This window comes from Phycodurus eques, chromosome 13 (assembly GCF_024500275.1).
Source record: "Phycodurus eques isolate BA_2022a chromosome 13, UOR_Pequ_1.1, whole genome shotgun sequence".
Classification (NCBI taxonomy): Eukaryota; Metazoa; Chordata; class Actinopteri; order Syngnathiformes; family Syngnathidae; genus Phycodurus; species Phycodurus eques.
The window spans coordinates 198,895-225,165 of NC_084537.1; the positions used below are offsets into that span (position 1 = coordinate 198,895).

A 26,271-nucleotide genomic window follows, 5' to 3' on the forward strand; every position below is an offset into this window, starting at 1 on the left:
TTTTCTTTTTGCCTCTCCACGTTAGAGGCTTACACGGGAGTGGATGTGGACTCGCGCTCCCTCTCACCCCCACAGATATTGATCCAATTCCCTCCATTTTCTGAGCCAAAATTTTACAGAATCCAGAGAAAACAATGGTTTCCACTCCCAGTACATTTTTGTTGTCATAGTCCCCGGTCCCGCTGGCTCCTACCACTTCCGGTGACTTTTTAGTTCCCACTACTGCCCAATCCCGTGATTAGTAGTTAAAGGTCCCATCTTTTAGCTATTTAAACCTCCAAAGAGTGACTCTCTAACATGAATTTAGTATAAAAATGTCAATTTCATTTTGAAAAAAAAAAACACCTTGGAGTGTCCAGAAAAGGCCCCTCTGATAGCTACTTCAGTTTGACCCAGTTTTGTATCTGCTTTGTCCATATTTGGCTTTTTCTCCCACTTGTGAGAGCACGCTGGATCGGGAGCAGAAAGGGAAGGAAGAGATCTTCGCTAGTGACGTAGATAAGCTTGAGAAATTTGAATGACCGGATTTTTACTGATGCACCATAGAGAAAATATTACATCCCAAATACTAGAAAATTTTGATTTGGCAAAATATATCAACTTTAAAGTACACGTATGCCTGTTTTACTCCCGCTTGTCCTATCTCCTCCCCCCTCCTTTCCTGCTCGGCGAGGGGGCTAGGTGGCGATGACCCAATCCGAGGCTGTTGCCGTATGGATTCTGTACTGACCACCTGGAGTCGGGCTGCACGATATTTTGTTTGATCATTGTCGTCACGATGTGCGCATGCGCAATAGTCACACCGCCAAAGTCCTGACGATGTAGGGGGGAAAATATTAGGTTATCTAACATGCACTGCACGCATCAGTCTACCAATCACAATCGTACTTTGATTAGTGCTCGCAAAACACTCTCAGGCTTTACGGTCGTGAAGAACCATACCAACCGGTCACATGCCAGTTCAGCCACCCCCTTCCGCCAATCAAATCTGCATCTCATGCCGTAATCACTGACAAAACAAAGACGAGGAGAAACGTAGCAGAGGAGAGAAAAAGTGACTCGGCGTGGAAGCTGAGTTAAAGACAGAGAAGGAGCAGAAAATGACCGATAAAGGAAGAGCATATCTGGAACAAATGGCGCTTAGAAATGGAACGACCAGGCAGTGGTTTCCACTGGGAGCGCTTACTGAAAGTGCATACATTACCTTTAAACGGTTCAACAGTTAGCACATCTGCCTCGCAGTTCTGAGGAGCGGAGTTCAAGATTTGTTAAGTTAATATATGTACTATGTTCACTCTTGTATCAAGATCCCAAACAGAAAAACTTTATTTTCTGAAGTTGAGCACTTTATTTGAACACGCGTAACTTTCTCTTTTCATTTTCTTGCTTTTATTCTGCGATGCAGCCCTACTTTTATTCACCAAAGGAGAGAACATGAGACAGTTGTGCTCATATACTTGATTACCCAGGCAGAATTTGTAAGATGTTTCCAATTCTTTAAAGAAAACACGAAGGATCGGGCAAAACACATTGAATTTTATTTTTAATTGGATTCAAATGAAACTGTAAGGTATTTCGGAATTGCACAATCATTAAACAAAGCATAACTTTTGAGAAAACGAGATGGCCCTTGTTGAGTCATCAGTCATATTTCAAAAACTAACTATCCATCCATCCATTTTCTTCCGCTTATCTGAAGTCAGGTTGCGGGGGCAGTAGCTTTAGCAGGGAAGCCCAGACTTCCTTCTCCTCAGCCACTTCCTCTAGCTCTTCCGAGGGGATCCCGAGGGGTTCCCAGGCCAGCCGAGAGACGTAGTCTCTCCAGCGTGTTCTGGGTCGTCCCCGGGGTCTTTTTAACCACCTCGGTGACCTCAACCCCAGAGATAGGAGAACCCGCCTCAGAGACCCCTGACTCTGCTTCCTCATGGGAAGGTGTGTCGGTGGAATTGAGGAGGTCTTCGAAGTATTCTCCCCACCGACTCACAACGTCCTGAGTCGAGGTCAGCGGTGCCCCTATAACCACTATACATAGTGTTGATGGTGCACTGCTTCCCCCTCCTGAGACGCAGGATGTGGACCAGAATTTCCTCGAAGCCATCTGGAAGTCGTTCGCCATGGCCTCACTGAACTCCTCCCATGTCTGAGTTTTTGCCTCAGCGACCACCAAAGCTGCATTCCGTTTGGCCATCCGGTACCCATTAGCTGCATCAGGAGTCCCACAGGCCAAAAAGGCCCGATAGGACTCCTTCTTCAGCTTGACGGCATCCCTCGGGGATGGCCACCACGACAGGCACCAACTACCTTACGGTCACAGCTCCGGTCGGCCGCCTCGGGAATGGAGGCGTGGAACATGGTCCACTCTGACTTAATGTCCCCCGCCTCCCCCGAGACGTGAGCAAAGTTCTGCCGGAGGTAGGAGTTTTAACTCCTTCTGACAGGGAATTCTGCTAGACTTTCCCAGCAGCCCCTCACAATACGTTTGGCCCTGCCCGGTCGGACCGGCATCTTCACCGGCCATCGAAGCCAACTCACCACCAGGTGGTGATCAGTTAACAGCTCCGCCCCTCTCTTCACCCGAGTGTCCAAGACATGCGGCCGCAAGTCCGATGACACGGCCACAAAGTCAATCCTCAAACTGCGACCTAGGGTGTCCTGGTGCCTAGTGCACGTGTTGACACCCTTATGCTTGAACATGGTGTTTGTTATGGGCAATCCGTGCTGAGCACAGATGTCCAATAACAGAACACCACTCGGGTTCTGATCGTGTGGGGTGGGGGGGGGGTTAACCACCACGATAAGGTGACGGCTTAAGGAGGGGACAAACTAACTAATATTTCACAAATTCTGCAGCGTATGAATAAGTATTTGCCCCCTTCTCAAATTTTTGTTTTTGCTTTTTTGCATAGTCTCTCTACTTTGTTAAAGATCATCTAAGAAAGGTAAATATCAGACAAATAAAACCTAAGTAAACATAAAATGCTGTTTTTCAAGGTGATTTTATTTATGAAAGAAAAATAACTCTTCATAGCTACTCGGCCCTGTGTGAAAAAGTAATTGCCCCGTAAACCTGCTAACTGGTTAGGCTACCCTCAGCATCAACAACGGAAATTAAGCGTTTTCAAGAAAAGGCAATGAGTCTTTTACATCTATGTGGGGATATTTTGGCCCACTCTTCCTTGCACAATTGTTTTAATTCCGCAACACTGGAGGATTTCCGAGCCTTAACGCCATTTGTGAGGTCATGTCCCAGCATTTCAAGTTTGGACTTTGACGAGGCCTCTCCAAACCTGTTTTTCTCCAGAAGTTGTGTTTTGGATTGTTGTCCTGCTGTAGAACGCAAGTGTGCTTCAGCTTGAAGTCACGAACTGGCCTAACATTCTCCTGCAGGATTTTCTGGTAAAGAGCAGAATTCAGTGTTCCATCAATCACAGCAAGTCATCCAGCCCCAGACTATCACACTACCACCGCCATGATTGACTGTTGTTATGATGTTCTTTTTCTGAAAGGAATCATTCAGATGGGTTTTTTTGCAAAAATAATATGAGCCTTTGTTCTTGTTGGTCAGCGATGGTTTTCGCCTTGGAACTCTGCCATGGATGCCATTTTTGCCAGTGTAATAAAGTCATTTTGGTATCAAATACTGCCCCAAATAGCAAAATAGGAATATTCAAACTAAAACAATCAAGTTATGACAAAAACAGAAGATTCACTTTTTATTTGAAGTTCTGCTCAGTTTACGATCCAGCTGGTGCTTTCATACAGTCAGTCACCATCGAGGAGCAAGGAGATTTCGGCAGAGGATACATCAGACTTTCCTTGACTGAAGCTCGGCTGTGGAAGCTCAAACAAATGAGACAAATGAGCTGCTTTTATGCTGCAAACACACCCACAGCCTTTGCTCGTGTTTTCTCTTCTCTGATTGCATTCTGCTAATTCGTCTCCTCCCTTCCTGTCGTCATTCTCTCCCCATATTTATCCAGAAACAATAAGAGAAAAAAAAAATAACTAACCCTCCCTTGCTTCTGTATTTTTCCACTTCAAATAGACAGATGACTAACCCACCCCAAACATTGATATTGACGGTTTTCATTTGCAAAAGTACTGTTAGTCACGATGGTGGTACTTGGAGGGCCAAGTAAATTGTTGTGTTGTTGCTCTTCCATACACTGTGTTCCTTGTATCCTTGCAACACTATCCACTCATCCAAATCTTCCAAACACGTCTCCAGTCACGGGCAAAGATGAATTCCTTGTGTGGCCAAACGGAGGAGAGTTGATCAAATTGCCCGACAATTGTACACTGACTCGTACTAGTATTATATTTGGTCACACAGATTTGTTGCACTGAGACTGATACTCAAGTATACCAAGTTTATTCATTTAAAAATGGAACAAATGATATTGACAGTTTATTTGCATAGCCGAGTGCCTAAAACAAATTCATGTTCATCAATTGTAAAAAAAAAAAAAATGACCGGCACATGCCACACCAAATACAAAAGGGGAGTGAGAGGCGAACCACCACCAGGTTAAACTTTCACACTTGATATATTGTTTTGACTAAATATCTTGTGCTAAGTCAAATGTTAAATAGGCAGAACTAGTAATCGCTCGAGCCATCCGAATTTACCGATTACCTAATTTGGCGATGACAATGGCCGTATAGATTTGAGTGATATGCTCTGGTAGGGCTGCACAATTTCTGTGAGATGTGTACCTATTGTACAGTGCTGTACATTTCACTTGATTCTGTTGCTGGATGGGGCCGAAAAATGTTCATTGCATCTGTATGTTACCTGCGATTTTTCTGATGCCTTTTTAAAGAGAATCTCTTTGAAAATGGGATTTTGCAGAGTATGCCCACTGTAATCTTCTCTGAGTTTCTTTAAACTTACATAAAGTACAATGCCACTACTTCCCTTCCTGTGCATGTGCTGTGTGTAGATTGTTTTGAATTACAATTCTCTGGTAAGTACGTCCTGGCCAAATTACCCTCTGCCTGACAAAGTCAGACGAAAGAAAGAAAGAAAGAATAAAAATACTTATTTTACTGACTTATATTTTCCAATTGGGTTTTCAGAATTGACCATTAACCATAATGATGCAATCATACAAAAAAAAAAAAAAAAGTGACAACATAGTGAATACATCTTTGACAGTGGAAATGCTTTCAGCTATTGTGCCCCTATTGTGTGGTTTGGACAAAATTGCTCTTTGCACTCTAATCCAAAACCTCTAAATATATTTTGCAGACAAGAGCAACAATAAAGCTGACCTTTATTCCGCTGTTCTTATACCTGATTCCGCTAAGATGTTCAATTCGGACTGACCTCGCCTCACACAGCCACAAAACAATATGAATAAAATGTAAAGAAATCGCCCAGAGTCAGCTGGGATAGGCTCCGGCACGTATGTGACCCTAGTGAGGATAAGCGGTACAGAAAATTAATGAATGAATATATATATATATATATATATATGTGTGTGTGTATGTATATATATATATATATATATATATATATATATATATATATATCCATCCATCCATTTTCTGAGCCGCTTCTCCTCACGAGGGTCGCGGGCGCGCCGGAGCCTATCCCAGCTGTCATCGGGCAGGAGGCGGGGTACACCCTGAACTGGTTGCCAGCCAATCGCAGGGCACATACAAACGAACAACCATTCGCACTCACATTCACGCCTACGGGCAATTTAGAGTCTCCAATGAATGCATGTTTTTGGGATGTGGGAGGAAACCGGAGTGCCCGGAGAAAAGCCACGCAGGCACGGCGAGAACATGCAAACTCCGCACAGGCGGGGCCGGGGATTGAACCCGGGTCCTCAGAACTGTGAGGCAGATGTGCTAACCAGTCTCCACCATTTTGTTTGATTGATTGATTAATTTATTATCAAAAGGGGGGATTTGTGACGGCAAAATGACAAAATATAGTCGATACTTTAATTTTTACTATCCCATAATTTTGTGTGATTTTATTACTTCAATAGTCCTTTGTTCTTGCGTGGCCTTTTCCAATGTACTAAGTAGCTTAATTGTTTAATGTTAGCCTGGTAACCACGACAGCATGCGAATGCAGCCCTATGGGGGGCACAAGCCAGTGCAAACCGTAGGCCGGTCCCAAGCCCGGATAAATGCAGAGGGTTGCGTCAGGAAGGGCACCCGGCTTCAAACTTTGCCAAACACATATGAGCGTTCATCCAAAAGAATTCCATACCTCCGCCTGCTCTTGGGTCCGGCTCCGCTCCGTACGTGACGGGAGGACCCTTTTTGTCATGACTTGGACTGTACACTTTCGTACCACAGTGACTCAAATAAGTGACAATGAATTCTGAAAACGGAATATTTAGTCATCGTCTCGTAGCTGCACCAAAATGCAATGTATTCTACCACGGCCCATGTGCCATACCTCCAGTGGATAGTAAATAAGGGAGCTCAGAAAAAATGGAACAAATTTCCTCCACTTGACTCAAATATGACACGTACTGTCTTAAACTGAGGACATTATGCAAATCTTCTGTACCAGACCTCAAGGAGAAGTGTTTCCTCTGCCATAAAGCAGCTGATTCAGTATGAGGTGCGATATAATTTAGTATAATAACACACCCAGTCTCCAACCAGTTGTCCTCATTATCAGCTCATCTCCTGCATCCTGCATTAAAACCTCCCGGAGAATGTCATTTTATGTCCTTCGCAATCTTGTAGAATTGATCATGACACACACCAAGGATATCACACCCAACGAGATTTGAATGAGCTTTTTTTTTTAAAGACATCATTTGGAAATAGTTTCATCTCATTAACGTCTTGTCTCATTTGTTTTCCTCTTTGCGTATCGAAGACGATATGCTCATTTTGTTTCATGTTTTTTTGTAATGAATGCTTTCACACTTTTATTTCGAAATGTATGTACAGAGAGCACCAAAGGTAACTCACTCAATGCATGGGGAAAATGGGGAAAAGGCACCAAATACGACCAAAATGAGCAAATAGTCAAACCCCTACTTAGAAGACTATTCAGCCCATCATCTTGCTTATTAGTCTAACGTCCATCCATCTATTTTCTGAGCCGCTTCTCCTCACGCGGGTCGCGGGCGTGCCGGAGCCCGTCCCAGCTGTCATCGGGCAGGAGGCGGGGTACACCCTCAACGGGTTGCCGGCCAATCGCAGGGCACATGCAAACAAACAACCGTTGCCACTCACAGTCACGCCTACGGGCAATTTAGGGTCTTCAATTAACCTGGCGTGCATGTTTTTGGGATGTGGGAGGAAAGCGGAGTGCCCGGAGAAAAGCCACGCAGGCACGGGGAGAACATGCGAACTCCACACGGGCGGGGCCGGGGATCGAACCCCGCTCCTCAGAACTGTGAGGCAGACGCTCTAACCAGTCGTCCACCGTGCCGCCCCCTAAATATTACAGAATAAAATGACAGAATAGCAAGGAAGGCAATAACTGCTTTGTGCCGCATGACGTATTCTTAACGCCGCTGCACCAACTCGTTCATTGTGCACGTTTCGTAAGCTCAAACCGTCACGTCAGTACATGGTTAACCGAGAAGCCCTTTATTTACTTTGAATGTGCTCCATTTGACTGCTCAGTCCTTCCCACTTTTTGGGAATAACTTTCCCAAATGCATTCTCTCTGAGTTGTGAAGATATTGCTTCTACAGTGTGGCACACCTGATGCCCTTTGCCAAAGTGTTTTTTTCCTTTATACAATATCTCACATCGTCTTCTAATTCCCCATTAGTGCACACGCACACACGCACACACCCACGCGCCGTAAATTGTATTTACAAAGTCGGCCTGACTGGCTTTGCGGTCTAATCTTTATTGCTACTCCTGTTCCTGACAAATAAGTGCTGAGAACAAACAATAAGGCGACTTAGTTATGCTAGCTGAACGCCTTGTCTTAATTAAAAAGCTTGTCTTTAGCTTGTTGTTATAGCGACAGCAATGATAACAGATATCTGTGCGAGGGAGATAATGTATGAGAAATGTTCTCTTTCATGCATACACAGTGCGTGATGAACGAAGATGGCCATTTTATATGGATACAGGTATACTGCATTTCCTCAAATACAGTAGTTGTCCCTCCCTGGAAAAAAAGTAGAGTAACCTGAGCTGCGGAATCCAATTTCTGAAGAAATATTTTGGCAGTAAGATGTTCCTTTTCACGTCTGCCTCACAGTTGGGACGTTGCGGGTTTGAATCTCGTCTCACTTTACCTGGTCTCTATGGCTGCAACTCACGATTATTCCGGTGAACCTCGCCCCGTCTTTGCTTGCGAAGGACTGAGCAATTGAGGGAAGCTCCTTTTCTACCCACCGGTGGCACCCGCCTGTTCCCAACCTGTGGGATGTTCCAAACACGTGTTGGATGAGCATTCCTCAACGTTTCTGCCACCCGTCCCAGCTTTTTTGGAACCTGTTGCGGAACATGAAATTCGGAGTTCATGATTATTTGCTAAAAACAATCAAGTTTATCAGCAATGAGAAATGCGCTTACTCTTTGTGAACATTAATGAGGAGTCCGGAAAACTAGTCAAAGCGACTGAGAAAGATAGCTTCATACTTCTGAAAGAAGTGAATGTATCAATTCAGTCTGTGATCAATGCACACACACAAAAAAATATAAATGTGACCCGGTGGCAACCATAAAAACTGCTTGCTTTCTTAAAGCACATTAAAGCTGTGGAGTGATTGATGCCCAAAGGGACTGGTTAGATTTTTGTTCTTGTGGGAGCTGATCATCAACACGAAGAAGAAAGGACAAAGGAACTGTCCCACTGAAATACTTTGGCAAAAGGAAAGAGGTATTCATCAAAACAGGTATTATTAAAGACAGTAATTCATCAGTGACCCCAAGAACATTACAGACACCGTATTGATCACGTTAACACATTTTTTTTTTTTTTTTTTTTTTAGCACAGCCGCACCTTTGGCTGGATATGATGTCATCAATTATTTATATTTGGTGAGGCTGGCTGACAGGTAAGTGGAAAAGCAGGGTACTTCCCACATACTGCCATTCCTGCAATTAGCTCAAAGGGACAGGACGCAGTTGTCAATATTTGAATGTAGCTCATTTCAGTCTTGCGTCTCACTGAACTTTGACAACAAAAAAAGAACCAGAAAGAGAGCGGTTTGTTGAGCTCGATTGGACGCCTCGGAGTGCATCTCGGTTGGCCCGCTGGGATTGGGCTGGAGGAAGGGAGCACTGCGTTCTGCCTCAGGGAGTGCCTCGCGCTGTTACTGGTTTGATGTTGTATTTTTTGGGACTGTACTGCCAATTCAAATACTGTGATGAACTTGCCTGATGACTCAGTGAGAACGCAAGCGGTGGTTTTCCAAGCTCAGGCCATGCAGCTGTCCGCGTTTAGGCCGCACAACCGCCCTTATATAGCTTTACCCTCGATTTGAGGTCGAGAGGTGTCCAATTCCTTCTTTTTATCTTTTGTCGCTAACCGGTAAAAAAAATAAGAAGAGAAACTGTAATAGTCTACTCTGCAAGAGGCTGCACTGATTTCTTTGGAAAGAAGACTAAAACCAACAAGGGGAGGTATACATTTAAGTCTCTAAATTTCTTGGCGTGGGAATATAGAGGTACCGTCCCTGTGATTGACTGATGATGAGTCAAGGGTGTAACCCAACCTTGATTCTCACCCAATAAGGGAGATGGGGTCACTCCGGCTTCACCTTGTTCATGAGCTCAATTCAGTGACTACCGTTAATTCGTCATCCACGTGTCAAGCAACTTTGTTGGTCATCGGATGATTTCTTTTCCATCGTGCGGATGCCTTTAATATGAGGACTGTAATTGCCAGGATTCAGGAGCTCGTTTTGCCACTTGGGAGTTCGCGGCAGAAGGAAAGTGTCATCAGTACATCGTGCCTTCTTTGTGCTCACTGCGATGAGGAGCTGATTGCATCATTTTCCCCCTCATAGCGATTAGGAAAGAGGGAAGTCTGGGCGTCCTCCCGCGAGCCGACCTCGGATAAGCGGTGGAAAATGGATGGATGGATGCGAGTTGTTTTTAAAGGGACACCTGAAATGGAAATGCCATTTTGTCTCTGAAAGTCAGCAGTAAAAATACGAAGACAAGAAAGGAACGCTGGAAAAAAGTCCTTGGACTTGACTTAATTTGACCATTATGATGTATGATTTTTATTTTCGAGGAGATCAGGGGCAAATCACGTCAGTTTACCACATTTTAATCAGGTACAACCATGATCAAATTAAGCGCTTTTTCTCACGAACATATACCGTATGTTTGGCCGTCACAGGTCGCATTGCCTTGGGTTCCTCGACAGCACATGAAGGATAATAAATGAATCTCTGATCCCATTTGACAGCACATACATTACACTGGATATCATAACTCTAAAAACCAAGAATAGCGATGAAGGCAATATGAGGACGCTGACTTCATTGTCATCATTCAGGAGAAAACCGTTACCGACATACATTATGAACCAATGTAGCAACTAAAGATTTTGACATCTGAAGTGGCATGCACAGTCCTCCGCCATTATCTATTGCCAAGCAGTAATATGACAAATCTGTCGCTCTTATTAATACTGCGCCTCCTCTGCCTGAACCCGTCGGTGACGTAAACTAGAAAAACAACATAAAGAGCTCCACTACCGAGCGACGGTGGTCGCAAACGCACTGGAATCAAATCGATGGCATATTAAGCAGCGTGTTTGCTGATTGGCTGGAAGGTGACTGGCGGCGTGGCTCTCGGTGAGCGCGTGTACATAAATTGCACGCGCCGGCTTCGTCGGTCGGTAACCCCGTGGGTACGCGTGGAGGAGGAATTGCTCAGAACTTTGTTAGACTCACAAGGTAAGAGTTTTCTCCACTTAAACACCAATACAGCTAATAGTCTTATGTAATAGGGAAGCAGACGTCGGAAGAGTGATGTGTTTTTTCTGTCCCGTCCCCCCCCCTCAGTCCATGGCTTTCCGCGCACACCGCAGCTGCGCTTGGATGTTGCTTCTGGGAGCATGCGTGTCGCTGGCAGCTGGAACCGACTGTGCAAAGGAGTGCGCGCTCTGCGTGTACCGCTTGCTCGTGCAACACTCTGGTTTCTCCACTTTGGTAACGTTATGACACTTTTCTTTCCAGCGCTGTTTTCTTCTTGTCTTTCTTCTGATTCACTCATCACTCACTGAATTTATCTCAAAGGACACGCATGTTCACGGCTACACAATAAAACCTTATGACCCAAAGAAAATGGAAATAAATACATTGCGGATGACTGCGTGCATTCGGCCACTCAATAAACCAATAGATCAAGTTAAGCAGGTCTTATAGAAATAGGAATAATCATTTTAAAAAGTTGATTTAACCTTAGTTTTTTTCCTCTTTCGTGCAGGTTAGAAATGCACATGCCAATTTATGAAGTGCCAAAATTCAGTAATGCTAGATGTGAAACGGGTTGTATCAAATATCCCCTTTTGATGTTTAAGATTTTTTGTATTTTGTATTGATTTCAGAGTTTGTATAAGATACGGCACCATTTCAATTTAAAAAAAAAAAGCAAAACAAATCTGATGTAACGTTCACCTCTTCTTCAAAAAATGAAGAAATAATATGTTAGTTTAACATATTTTAATCGTGTGCAACCAAATGAAGTCTTCAAATGAAGTCATTTCAAGTGACTTTTTCAGTCAACATTCTGATGTAAGTGAGTAAAGCACAAGGAAATCCTGAATTATGTTTTGAATTTTGTTTTATTATCGAATCTAGCACTTCCTACTCAACACAATAGCTATGTATTGTATACTTTTCATCACTGCCCTGAGAGGGGAGCGTACCATCCCCCCCACCGCCCACCAGCCCTGAAGTGCCAATATGTCCTCAATTCAATTTTCCTGTTCATTAATTCTGTCTTCATAAGCCAGCGGCACTGAAAGCTCAGCAAGAATCCATTCTCAGTGCAGACGAACAGGAATTTCTGATGGTTCAAATATGTGAAAACTAATGACAAATAGGAGATTTGGAACATATTGTACTCTAAATAGCCCCCCCCCCCCCACACACACACACACACCCCCACCCCCACCCCCACCCCACAGTAGGTGTCCTGATGTGTTTGGAAGAGTGGGAAAGAGCAGCATTGGAACTCCACTTTCATCGGCAGCACTGAAAATTGGGTCGTTGACTGAGGAGCATGCTGAGCGCTTTCTTCGTTTGTTTTACTGCCTTGCATGTGTGATGGATATTGGAGACGCATTGGGGATTTTTGGGATCTGATCTGTTGAGTGTTGTAACCACTCCAGTGTCGAGCCATTTCTTCTTTTTTAGAACGTCAGTCATTCCCCAGATAACAATAGCTCCTCTTTTTCTTTTTAGTTCAAGTGCCAATTCAGCATGGCTCGGCATATGGCCCGAGGAGGGGCGGGGCTTCGTGAAACAAGGATAGATTGAATGGGTCACGTATGATTGAAAATCCCCGAAGGAAGTGGAAAGGAATCAATTTCCATTCCAGCGGTACCGTGGCCACAGTTGAATAAAAACAATCCTTTGAATCAGCCATGAACAATTTTCTTGTTGAGGGCATCACTCTGAGTGTGGACTGACAACATTTTTACATTTTTGGCCTTCAATTTATCATTCCACAAAAACTATTAGTGACATGTATGTTAGGTTAATTTCTCATCTTGATTTCTAGACGCTGCTGGTGGTCGCCCAGCTGCTCCTCGTTGATGGGGCAAACACAAATAATACATTTCCCCTGAGGTCAACTCATTTCATTGTAATCAAATGTAATCCTTCCAGCAAATGATGTGTTTACTGTTTCCGTATGGAAATGACCGGTACGCCAACAACTGAATGTGCACAGTTTTAATCGTAGTAGTAGAATCTCCTATTGTCTGAATGCGGAGGAGCGAAAGCTGTGCGTCATCAAAAAGCCGAGGGCGCCGAGGGTGCCGAGGGTCTCGCTTATTCATCAATACCTCAATCACAGCGGAAAATGCAGGAAACCCCTAGTGGGGCTTAAAACCTGCCGTGAATTTGTGCAATTCGAAATTTGTGTGAAATGACCTGGAGACCTGGTTTAAAGAGGTACGTGGTTAGGTTTGACACTCATCCTGAGCTTCTTTCCAAGAACGCTGACATATGGGTTTCTACAGCGGCTGAACAATATCGATGGCATATGCCCTATGGGTTCCTCTGACAGATTGGCAGTCAATTGCACAGACACAGCACCAGCCCCTTTTATACAAGTACATACAGGCAATTTCGAGTCTTTCGTGAACCAAACATAGTGTACATGTTATTGGTCTGAGCGAGGGCACTGGAAACAACCCAGACGAGCACAAAACATGTACAAACGTCTTGCTGTGAGACAAGAGGCTCTATCTTCGCGACTCGTGCAAATTCAGAGCTGCGAGTCGACGGGCTCGGACTGGTTTTGGTAAGTTCGCGGACCGGCGTGCCCCCGGCGCATTTAAAAGTGGGACCTTTGCGCTGCCGTGGGTTTCGTCACGGCTGGCTTCAATCCCGTCCAATCGTAGCAGCTTCTTTCATTCCCATTAAAAGCCTTGCATGGAGGCGTCCCTATATGCAGAGGACGACTCAGCGAGCATTTAGCGGGTACCCTTATTAAATACGGAAGGAGTTGGTGACTTAAATAGGTCCGCGGCCCTCATAGTGTGTACAGTATGCGTGATCCACGCACTGAACGTTCATCTCTAATCCCCCCCATCCGCACCCCCATAGCTGCGTGCCAGCCAGTACATGGGATGATTTAAAAAATGTTATAATCTTAGGAATAACGCATCCAATGAAATGATTTCTACAATGATTACGAGGGTTGGTCATCCAGCACACATGTCCACACACAGGAGCTCGCAGGTCTGTCTTTTTCTAAACTGTCTTTTTCTAATCTTCCAAAGGTTCATCATTTATTTTTGACAGAATGTTATACCTATAAAAACATTGACATGAATAATTATACTTTCAATGAGTATGCAGTGCAAAGACTTTGTTTGAATATGATCGGAAAGAGTTGATCATGGATTTAATTTTTTTTCTCAGACATGCTCACTCGAGTGTGATGGCGAGTTGGACAGTGAGAAGCTCCGCCTCTGCTGGAACATCCTACTGGACGAAGCAAACCATGTTCCTTTTGATGGGGTCCAAGAAGAACCAGAGGCAGCTGGCATCATCACAACTCATGACGAGGATGCATCATCACCAGGACACCAGCTGGCCAAGAAATACGGCGGCTTTATGAAGCGTTACGGTGGCTTCATGTCTCGGCGTTCTTTTTCAGAAGGGTTGTTAGCTGATTCCGTAAATCAAGATGAGGAAGACAAAATACGGCGGGAGATCCTGAAGATCCTTAATACGGTGTCTGAGCATGGCAGAGAGGGGGGCATTCAGGATCGCGAAGCTGTAAAGCGGTACGGAGGCTTTTGGGGGCGTGCTGATGACGGGGAGGTACAGGGTGACCTGCTGGAGGCAGTGTTGGGTCGTGGATTGAGAAAGCGTTATGGCGGGTTCATGAGGCGTGTGGGCAGGCCCGAGTGGTTGGTGGACAGCAACAAGAATGGGGAAGTATCAAAGCGTGCATGGGAAAATGGCGAGCTACAGAAAAGGTATGGCGGGTTCATGGACTAGGAATCCAGAGTTCAAACCCGATTCACTTCTGCCGCAGATAATCCTATTATTCAACCGAGCACCTTCATTTGGCTTTGTATAAAGTGCTGCTGCCTATACTTTGACGCTTCAGTGGGTCCTGTGATAGCATTAAATATTTGGATGCAATCTGTCAAAAGCAAAGTTTGGCTGTTTGGAATTTGAATATATTATTTATTAAAATACTGTGTTGATCGAGGTCATTTGGGGGTGTTCTGTGTACTTTTACAAATGTTCACTTCATGAATGAAATCACATTACACATCATTTCTTCATACATCTTTTTAGGGTGTGTGACAACTTTATAGCCCCGACAGTAAACGCACAGTATTTAATATTACAAGAGAGCGATTCATATTGTAGAGTTTACAAATACCGTATCTATAACAGTTTTAGTATGATGATTTAACTATGAGGTGTATTCATAAACATTCATAAACATTCCCGATGAATTGAGAGCATACACCTGCTTAATTTAGATAAAGCACGTAGCACACCAGGAAAACATTCTCACAGTGTTTGATGCGCTATTTCCTCACAGACATCCATCCTTAAGTCATGATAAAAACCAAATGGAGTGAAACTGAGTTTCTGCTACTTCTCGTTGTGCCTGAACCTGACAATTCCACACAACTTCATCCACCCATCCGTTTCCCGTACCGCTTCTCCTCACGAGGGTCGCCGGCGTGCTGGAGGCCATCCCGGCTATCTGCGGCCGAGAGGCGGGGTACACCCTGAACCGGTCGCCAGCCGATCGCAGGGCACGTAGAATCAAACAACCATTCGCACTCACATTTACACCTACGGACAATTTAGAGTCTTCAATCAACGACACCATGCATGTTTTTGGGATGCGGGAGGAAACCGGAGTACTCGGAGAAAACCCACGCAGTTTTTGGAGAACTGGCAAACTCCACACAGGCGGGGCCGGGATTTGAACCCCGGTCCTCAGAACTGTGAGGCGGATGTGCGAACCAGTCGTTCACTGTGCCGCCAAACGGTTCATAAAATTCGCATTTATTAATTGAATATGATGAGTTTTACGCAAGTAGACCAATGAAAAAGTCATAAAAACCTGAAAATGGACTTCCTTCAAAATAATCAGTAGGCTATATTGACTGGAAGGGGTTGAATGGAAGCTCTTTCCACACAGGGTACATACAGTTCAAAATGGCTAAACTATGAATCATTTATTGATCAAGTAAGTCACTTTATCATGAATAAAATGAGAGATTGTCTTTCATTCAAACATCCCAGTTCTCTTGGTATTGTCACGATGTGTAATCGTATCATGTTGAACTGGACCCAAAAGCAGATTGAGGCGGCGGGAGTAGGGGAGAATGATTTATTGAGCGGTAGATCCAGGCTGGTATTTCCGATACGTGAGGGTGGTCCGAAGGAGCAAAGAACTGGCAGGAGGCGGAAGCGTGAGCAAGCGGACGGACGGGCTCGGCGGCGTGCTTGAAGCGGGCAGTGAAGCAGGAGACACGGAAGGAATGCTGGAAGCGCACAATAACACCGGAGGGTAAATACGAGATGTCTCGAGAGTCGGCCAGCGTACCACGTACGAGTGAGTGCGAATACTCCGGCGTCGGATGGCGGTGATAGTGATGATTGGGAACAGGTGCGCAGGCGAGGGGGTGGTAATTGCTGGGGGGGGGGGGAGAGAGAGAGCGGGCAAAGATCATGAAGTACATCCTCTGCTGGGCCTTTTTGAGGACGGAGTTGATGTTGATCGCCCACTTCAGGTCCTGAGAGACTGTAATTCCCAGGAACTCGAAGGTCTCGACGGTTGACACAAGGCAGCTGGACCGCGTGAGGGGCAGCTGTGGCGAAGGATACCTCCTGAAGTCCACGATCATCGCTACAGTCTCTGAGCGTGTACAGCTCTAGGTTGTGGCGGCCGCGCCGCAGCTCCGGCCGCTCCGCTTCCTGTCGATACGCAGACACGTCACCGTACTCGATGAGGCCGATGACAGTGCAACTTCAGGAGTTCGACAGCCGGGTGCGTTGAGGTGCAGTCGTTCATGTAGAGAGAGAAGAGCAGCGGAGAGAGGACACAACCTTGGGGCGCCCCAGTGCTGATGCTGCGTGCGGATGAGGTGGCCTCCTCCAGCCTCACCTGCTACGTCCTGCCCGTCAGAAAGCTGTAAATCCACTGGCAGATAGGCAGGTGAGACGCTGAGTTGGAGAAGCTTGGAGGAAAGGAGTTCAGGGATGATGGTGTTGAATGCTGAACTGAAGACCACGAACAGGATCCTCGCGTAGGTCCCTGCGCTGTCGAGGTGTTCGAAGATGAAGTGCAAGTGAATTGACACCGTTTCGCGTGTACAAAGACTGACAGAAGTGTCCTGTAATTGCTGGGCCTGCACCGCGGAGGTTGAGGACCCCACCCAATCGATTGAGAGGCAGGATCGGGCACCCGAGAGCAGCCCGGCGGACGGGACACGTCCCACGCCGAGAGACCCAGGGCGGTCCGCCGGCCCCACCGAGGCGCCACGACGACCGGTCACCCGGAGGAGGCCATGAGTGTGTGCTAGGTGAGTGATTAAGAGGGGTGGCTCCTGCAGGTCGGTCCCATCAGGCAGGACAACCACAGACAAAGAGGGCCGCCCTACCCAGCCCCGCAGCACCGACCCTGGGATTCCCCCTGCATTCCAGACAGCACCCACTACCTGCCCCCGAGTGTTGGAGGTGGACCCTCCCAACCCAGGAAAGGATGAAAACCACACAGCAGGCCCCGCAGCCTGCAGGGGACCCCCCGCCCCCACCAGAAGAGGAGGAGGCGGCGACGGGACGGGACGCAAGGAATGGAAAGAAGAGGAAGAAGGAGCCCAGAGGAGCGACAGGGGAGCCCCACCGCCTCCCCCACCAGTAGCCATAGCCAGAGCGGGGGACCAAGGCAGCCGCCAGCTGGGCGCTGTGGCTCCACAAGTAGCTTACTACCACTCGGGTGTGACTGCGGAGTCAACGATATGTGCCCAATTTGAAAGTGTATTTGAGTTCATGAAAAAGCGCTATTTAAGGTCCAATGCATTATGACAATGATGATGATGATTATCCATCCATCTTATCTGTTTTCCATACCGCTTGTCCTTACTAGGGTCACGGGCATGCTGGAATCTATCCCAGCTGACTCTGGACGAGAGGTGGGGTGCACCCTGAACTGGTCGCCAGTATCATAATTATTATTATTATTAATTCCCAACGTGAAGAAAATATAGTGCCAAATACATTTGTCGGTTACAGTATACCAGAGAAACATGGCTGACACATTGAACCACTTTTTTAAGGGGTCTCCATTCATCTCTACGCAGCCTCAGACATGACCTGGAAATCAACTCATTCTTACAATTTAAAGCTTTTTTAAACATCTCATGTCTGGGGCACCATACATTTTTTATTTCATCTTTGGGAGTTGGTTACACATAATGTGTAACTATAAATATGCATCATAGCTGGCAATTAACATCGATCTTTTGATATGACATTTGTGGGAGAACGGTCAATGCGAGCGAATTCAACGTGGCAGAATAATATGTAATCTGTCATAAATTATATTATCCATCCATCCATTTTCTGTACCACTTATCCTCACAAAGGTCGCGGGCGTGCTGGAGCCTATGCCAGCTATCTTCGGGCGAGAGGCGGGGTACACCCTGAACCGGTCGCCAGCCAATCGCAGGGCACAGAAACAAACAACCATTCACACCTACGGGCAATTTAGCGTCTTCAATGAAAGTAGCACGCATGTTTTTGGGATGTGGGAGGAAACCGGAGTGCCCGGAGAAAGGCCACGCAGGCACGGGGAGAACAGGCAAACTCCGCACAGGCGGGGCCGGGATTCGAACTCCGGTCCTCAGAACTGTGGGACGATGAGCTAACCGCCGTGCCGTAAATTATATTATGGGATGTTTTTTTTTTTTTTTTGGGTCATGATTAGCACCTCCCTACCTTATCACTAGACTGACAACACAGGAGACGGGGACAGCTACGCTGACTAGTGCTTAAATAGGAAAACATCCAAATAGTAAACAGCATGCTTGTAATGACAAGCGGCAGACGATCTCATGTGTCGTGACTGGCTTTTGAGAAGGGCAATAACATGTCACATGACCTATCTGGCGCCTCCCAGTGGAGCTCTGTGGACTGCCATGACGTCACATCCTGAAGTTGGGTTTTACGCTCCTTGAGGCTTCATAAACATACGACAGCCTGTGGGGAACGAACAGTTTCAGTTCCACGCCTCTCCCCGCTGTACAAGCCACCACGGTATGTTAACTTACTTCCACGTATCGACGCTCGTTAGTTGAAGTCTTTCAAACAGTCGTTGATTCGGAGAGCGAGATAAAGTTGGTCGACATACATTGGCTTGACATTCAGTTCTCACACGCTCGTAGTCGCCTTCATAACTACATTTTCGGCACATATGTAGTATGTAGAGGACAATTTCGGAAACTGTTAAAAAAAAACAAAAACAAAAAAAACACTCGCGGTTGGATTTGTTGTCACTCCAAATGTATATGCACTCACCGAAGAAATAACGGCGCTTGATTCTACATTTCGCTTCCCGTCTGAGTTAGGGACCGTCTACAAATGACACATCCCAGGGTGGCAAATGTGTAACAAATCCCCATATATCAAATACATTTTATTTTTCATTCTGTTTGAGTGTAGTACAGCGGGGCAAAAGCGTATTTAGTAAGCCACCAATTGTGCAAGTTCTCCCACTTAACACATTCACTGCCATTGACGGCTTGAGAAGTCAACTATCCACGTTAAATGGGACGGCTGGCAGTGAATGAGATTTAAAAAGATGAGAGTGGCCTGTAATTTTCATCATAGGTACACAACAGACAGAATTGGGGGCGTGGGAAGAGAAGTCAGGTAATCACATTGTAGGATTTTTAATGAATTAATTGGTAAATTCCTCCAGTAAAATCAATATTTGGTCCCCTACAAACAAGCAAGATTGCTGTCACTCACAGACCTACAACTTATTCTTTCAGAGGCTCCTCTGTCCTCCACTTGGTACCTGTATTAATGGCACCTGTTTGAACTCGTTATCAGTATGAAAGACACGTGTCCACAACCTCAAACAGTCACACTCCAAACTCTACTATGGCCAAGACCAAAGAGCTGTCAAAGGACACCAGAAACAAAATTGTAGACCTGCATCAGGCTGGGAGGACAGAATCTGCAATAGGTAACCAGTTTGGTGTGAAGAAATCAACTGTGGGCGCAATTATTAGAAACTGGAAGACGTACAAGACCACTGGTTCATCTCCCTCGATCTGGGGCTCCACGCAAGATCTCACCCCGTGGGGTGAAAATTATCACAAGAACGGTGAGCAAAATTCGCAGAACCACACGGGGGGGGACCTAGTGAATGACCTGCAGAGAGCTGGGACCAAAGTAACGAAGGGTACAATCAGTAACACACTATGCTGCCAGAGACTCAAATCCTGCAGTGCCAGATGTGTACCTCCTGCTTAAGCCAGTACATGTCCAGGCCCGTCCGAAGTTTGCTTGAGAGCATTTGGATGACCCAGAAGAGGATCGTGAGAATGTCATATGGTGAGATGAAACCAAAAGTGAACTTTCTGATTTAAAAACTCAACTTGTCGTGTTTGGAGGCGAAAGAATGCTGAGTTGCATCCAAAGAACACCATACCTACTGTGAAGAATGGTCGTGGAAACATCATGCTTTGGGGCTGTTTTTCTGCAAAGAGACCAGGACGACTGATCCGTGTAGAGGAAAGAATGAATGGGGCCAAGTATCGTGAGATTTTGAGTGAAAACCTCCTTCCAGCAGCAAGGGCATTGAAGATGAAATGTGGTTGAGTCTTTCAGCATAACGATGATCCCAAACACACTGCCCGGGCAACAAAGGAGTGGCTTCGTAAGAAGCATTTCAAGGTCCTGGAGTGGCCGAGCCAGTCTCCAAATCTTAACCTTACAGAAAATCTTTGGAGGGAGATTTTCTGGATTTTTTTTCCTTCTCATTTTGTCTCTCACAGGTGAGGTATACCGATGATGAAAATGACAGGCCTCGCTCATCTTTTTAAGTGGGAGAACTTGCACAATTGGTGACTGACCCAAATACCGTTTTGCCCCACTGTAGTTGGCAATGGGAGTCCACGACTTACTGCAGGCCAAATTTTTCAGCAATCTTGCCTTGTGGTTCAACTGTGTGGAGTTATCAAAAATATTCACCAAAAATCAATAAAAACACCTTTTCTCATTGCTGTTGTTGTTGGCAATGGGAGTCCACTACTTTCTACAGGTCAAACAAACTGCTGATATCTTGCATTATAGAGAAACTGCATGCAATTAAAAGACTTTGAACATTTTTGTGGTATTTGATTCTTTTAAAAATGCTAATGGGCTTACGTAAAATGCCTTCAAAACGTAACTACTCAAACAAATGTAACGTGTGTGATTCTGCATGTTCTTATTTTTCTCTCTTTTCATTTTAGGCGTAGTTCTAACTTTGAACACTTCATCACTTAACAATGAATTTTTTTCTGGAAACCATACAAGTCATCCTTTTGTCCATCTGGTACAATGTGGAATCCTTCATTCACTGCTTTATAGCCAAGAAGAGGAAGAACATATCTGGTGAGGTAGTTCTAATCACAGGGGCGGGCAGTGGAATTGGTCGTCTTATGGCCCAGGAGTTTGCAACTCTTCAAACTACGCTGGTTTTGTGGGACATAAACCAGGAAGGCATGAAGGAAACTGCCAATTTGGCCAAGGAGAATGGAGCCATTCGAGTTCACTACTATCTTTGTGACTGTAGTGACAAAAATGAGGTTTACAGAGTGGCTGACCAGGTAAGGATCGCGACATACCCTTTTTTTGGTAATAGGTTTAAGGTTCCTCACCAAGTCCTGTCTAAAAATTCCCAACATTTCGAAGGATACCATTTTTCTCTATTCTTTCAGGTTTTTCCCAAATCGCCTTATAATGGTATGCAATGCAAAATATTGCAACCTTCTGTATTAAGTTTCTTAACAAATGAATTGATCTATTAGTTAAGGAAAAATAGGCGCATGCAGATATTCAGTGCACAGTACAATGTTTGTATGTATAAAAAAAAAAAAAAACATTGTTGCATTAAGTAATATTCCATTATATTATATTGTAGCTCTTATGGATTTTCAACAACTGAGGTGAAATGCAGTCAGCAAGAAATATTATTATTACTGTTTGAAATCGGACAAAAAGCCCCAAAGCACATTGATAGATTTCTATCTGTGGGCATGGTCTGACTGCAGCTGCTTCTGCAGTGAGTGAGCATCTTCACCATGTTGTAATATGTTGCACGGCTGAGTGACTGGATTTATGTGATGCATCTCCTCAAATAATGTTAAATTAGTGCGATTAATAAAACGATATCACCATATCCTTTGCCTCTGCAAGAATATTGTTTGGTTCGAGATGAGACATCTTGACACTATACTTTGTTTTTAAAATACACTGTGCATTTGGCATGCCACTCAATTTTTCCAGGCTTTCACAGGCCACAAAAAAAAAAAGACATAGCGATCAAATCTGGCCCACAGGACTTGAGTTCGACACGTGTACTAGAAGTGACGGCAAAATACCTTTTAGGGTGGAGCAGGTGGTTATCAGAGAAATGTCAGCCAATTAAAATAAGAAAATGTTTTTGATCTTTAACACATTTTTTTTTTTCCCAATTAATTGGCAGGTTGCATTGCTATCCGTGCTAAAATGATGTCATGGTATTTACGTAATTGATACAGTTATCACTATTCTGTCTGTCTACTTTGCAGAAAAAAATGCGAGCCAAATTTAGGTTTATTGTTCCACACAGTACTGTCAATTGCTGAGCTGAAATATACTGCGTGGTGGAATTTTGGTTATCGTGTTTGTGCTTACAAGTTCGCGCCCCAAAATCCCTGCGGCCTTCACCTGCAGGCCACCACGTAAGTTAGCAACCCTTATTTGCATGGGGGAAACGAAGCACAACGAAGCTGTGTCTTTGAGAGCAAGTCGTGCTCTGCTGTGTTGTTACGATCAACCCATTGTTCTATTCCCGATCAAATTACGATTGGATATTATTTGAGTAATGTTTGAAGTATTTAAGTGTATACAATTCAGGTTTTATAATCCAATTCTATTTCGTTTCTCTGTATTTGTACTGGAAGAGAGAGTATGGTCATGCAAACATGAACTCACACACGGTCGATCTGAAAAGCCCACGGTATGTCAACCTTTTGCCTGCCCCACGCGACGTGTTTTGTGCACATGCGTGTCACTTTATGGACACCTTGCGTTCAGTATTAGAAGTCACGTTTGTTTTTGTATCGTGAACGGTTACATGAAACGATCCAAACTGGCCATCATGCCTTAAAAGGTGAACATAGCCTATAGGACAAGATTTATACAACATTTAGCAAGAAAGATGAAGATGTAAATGTGTCTTATTACTGTTTGAAATTGGACAAAAGGCTCAAAACCACCGATACATTTTTACTACCACTATACTCCAAATGTAGAAGATAACTTATTTCATAGTCAGAAACCTTTTTGAATTCTTCATTGGTGTTGCGTTACACTGATAATTGATTGTCCTTACTGGGATAAGTTAGAGTAGATTTTCATCTGGAAAATGCGACATTTACACATTTTCAACCCTCCCAACCTACAGGTAAAGCGGGAGGTGGGTGATGTCAGCATTTTAGTAAATAATGCTGGCATTGTAACTGGAAAAAAGTTCATGGATGCTCCTGATTCCCTAATCCAAAAGACAATGGAAGTCAACACCATGGCACACTTCTGGGTCAGTCTTGAATTTCACTTGACATTCAGAATGATTATATAGTATGTTGCGCTGTTTGGATCTGTCTGTTTGCTTTGGCCAGTGGTTTACTTGGGGCAATCTTGCTCTATCGAGAAGGAAATTGTATACTGAACTGGGATTGATATTGTGTGGTATGTGTTGTGTGTATCTCCCCTAACAGACATATAAGGCCTTCCTACCTGCCATGATCGCAAATAATCATGGCCATCTGGTCAGCGTTGCCAGCTCTGCAGGACTCATAGGAGTCAATGGATTGGCAGGTTTAGTAAATGTTTCCATTTGCTTTTAAACCGTCCCAGACAATACAATATCTGTTATGACTTTCAGATAAACCAGATTTTCTTTTTCTAATTGGGTTCTGTGAACGCGCTTATGAAACTTGCGGGGTTCAGTACCTCCAACAAGGTGAAGAACCACTGGTTGTATGTTTTTTTTTTTTTTTTTTTTATTTTACAAATGAAAGGAAAGTCCAACCCAGGATGCACTTTAATATTTCACCTTTGTGTGACTCATCACAGTTTATCACTAAACTGCGCTAACTCTGTATTAAATTCATAATTATAGAAAACATTTGTATGACAATGAAAAAGCACTTGTAGATCATACGTCTAAAACAAATTAATAGGAAGCACAACAGTAACTGACCATGCCTTCTTGTGCGGCGCGTCCACCCAGCTAACTACTAGTTCTTTGGGCAGTGTTTAACCTCAAAGCCCCGTATGTCGGTACCTTCGTGACCCTAGGGACCCCTGTGATTTTATCACTGCCTTTTACTTTTATGGACAAAATTGTTCACGAGTGAGGGAAAAATGGCACAGGCGGATCGGTGCAGTGATGCGGACTTTGTATCGGTGCGTTGTGCTGAAGAAGGAGCTAAGGTGAAGCTCTCAATTTACCGGTCGATCTACATTCTTACCCTCACGATCCACAGCTCGTGACCACAAGAACAAGATCCCGGATACAAGCGGCCGAAATAAGTTTCCTCTCTACGGTGTCCGGGCTCTCCCTTTGAAATAGGGTTAGAAGCTCTGTGATCCGGGAGGAGCTCAGAGTAGAGCAGCAGCTGCTCCACATTGAGAGGAGGGAGATGAGGTGGCTGGGGCATCTGATTAGAATGCCTCCCTGGTGAGGTGTTCCGGGCACATCCCACCGGGAGGAGACCCAGGACACGTTGCCTCCCAGCAGGCCTCTGAACGCCTTAGGATCTCCCCGGAAGCGCTGGATGAAGTGGGTGGGGAGAGGGAAGACGCGACCTCGGATAAGCGGAAGAAAATGAATGGATGATGGAGCCTTGGTGAGAGAGGTAAATAAGAACCCAAAGATCACTGTGGCTGAGCTCCAGAGATGCAGTCGGGAGATGGGAGAAAGTTCTAGAAAGTCAACCGTCACTGCAGCCCTCCACCAATTGGGGCTTTATGGCAGGGTGGCCCGACGGAAGCCTCTCCTCAGTACAAGACGCATGAAAGCTCGCATGGAGTTTGCTTAAAAAAAAAAACACCTGAAGGCCTTCAAGATGGTGAGAAATATGACTCTCTGGTCTGATGAGACCAAGAGAGAACTTTTTTGCCTTAATTCTAAGCGGTATGTGTGCAGAAAACCAGGGACTGCTCATCACCTGTCCCAACAGTGAAGCATGGTGGTGCCAGCATCGTGCTGTGGGGGGGCGGGAGGGGGGTTCAGCTGCAGGGACAGGACGACTGGTTGCAATCAAAGGAAAGATGAATGCAGCCAAGTACAGGGATATCCTGGACGAAAACCTTCTCCGGAGTGCTCAGGACCTCAGACTGGGACAACAGGGTCACCTTCCAACAAGACAATGACCCTAAGCACACAGCTAAAATAATGGAGTGGCTTCAGAACAACTCCGTGACTATTCTTGAATGGCCCAGCCAGACCCCTGACTTAAGCCCAATTGAGCATCTCTGGAGAGACCTGAAAATGGTTGTTCACCATCCAACCTGACAAAACCGGAGAGGATCTGCAAGGAGGAATGGCAGATGATCCCCCAATCCAGGTGTGAAAAACTTGTTGCATCCTTCCCAAAAAGACTCATGGCTGTATTAGCTCAAAAGGGTGCTTCTACTAAATACTGAGCAAAGGGTCTGAATACTTATGGCTGTGTGATATTTCAGTTTTTCTTTAATAAATCTGCAAAAATTTCAACAACTGTTTTTTTTCTGTCAATATGGGGTGCTGTGTGTACATTAATGTAGAATAAAAAAATAACTTGAATGATTTTAGCAAATGGCTGCAATATAACCGAGTGGAAAATTTTAAGGGGGTCTGAATACTTTCCGTACCCACTGGTTCTCAAGTTTGGGATCATAAGTCAAAGCAAAAACTCGGACGATCGCTGGCTCGATTCCTGAGCCACCACTGTATATTTTCCCGTTTTGATGATCGACAAGCCGAACGTCACTTACAATAATTTTCTGTGCCAAAACGATCATTTAGATTTTTAAGCATCTCTGTGTCATGTGGGCCGAAGGTATCAAAGCTGAAAGGTCAACTACAAAGTACGACGAAACATCGGACACTCTGGAGGCGGAGGGAGGGTGTTTTGTTTGTTTTGTTCCGCATCCACTTGATGAATAGATGGATACATATTTTTAAATTATGTTTTTGACTCCGCATACAAAGTTTTATTTCATACACAGAGGAAGAGACACAAACAGTTAAACATGGCCTGAATGTGATTTACAACCCCAATTCCACTGAAGTTGGGATGTTGTGTTCAACATAAATAAAAACGGAATACAATGATTTGGCAATCATGTT

General features: G+C 44.8%; 2 protein-coding genes across 2 annotated transcripts in view; both read left to right on the forward strand.

Annotated features, from left to right (window-relative positions):
• Window positions 1-10,750: 10,750 nt before the first annotated feature.
• LOC133411649 (proenkephalin-A-like) lies at window positions 10,751-14,862 on the forward strand. Its single transcript, XM_061694243.1, has 3 exons — window positions 10,751-10,859; window positions 10,968-11,114; window positions 14,061-14,862. The coding sequence occupies exons 2-3, from the start codon at window positions 10,971-10,973 to the stop codon at window positions 14,643-14,645; spliced, it is 729 nt and encodes a 242-aa protein (XP_061550227.1). The 5' UTR covers window positions 10,751-10,859; window positions 10,968-10,970; the 3' UTR covers window positions 14,646-14,862.
• A 3,941-nt stretch (window positions 14,863-18,803) lies between these two features.
• The window catches only part of LOC133411655 (epidermal retinol dehydrogenase 2-like), a 29,552-nt gene continuing 22,084 nt past the window's right edge, over window positions 18,804-26,271 (forward strand). Inside the window, exons 1-4 of the mRNA XM_061694255.1 lie at window positions 18,804-18,935; window positions 21,143-21,499; window positions 23,341-23,472; window positions 23,654-23,753. Of these exons, the coding sequence (XP_061550239.1) occupies window positions 21,179-21,499; window positions 23,341-23,472; window positions 23,654-23,753 (553 nt within the window). The 5' untranslated portion in view covers window positions 18,804-18,935; window positions 21,143-21,178. The remainder of the gene's footprint in view (window positions 18,936-21,142; window positions 21,500-23,340; window positions 23,473-23,653; window positions 23,754-26,271) is intronic.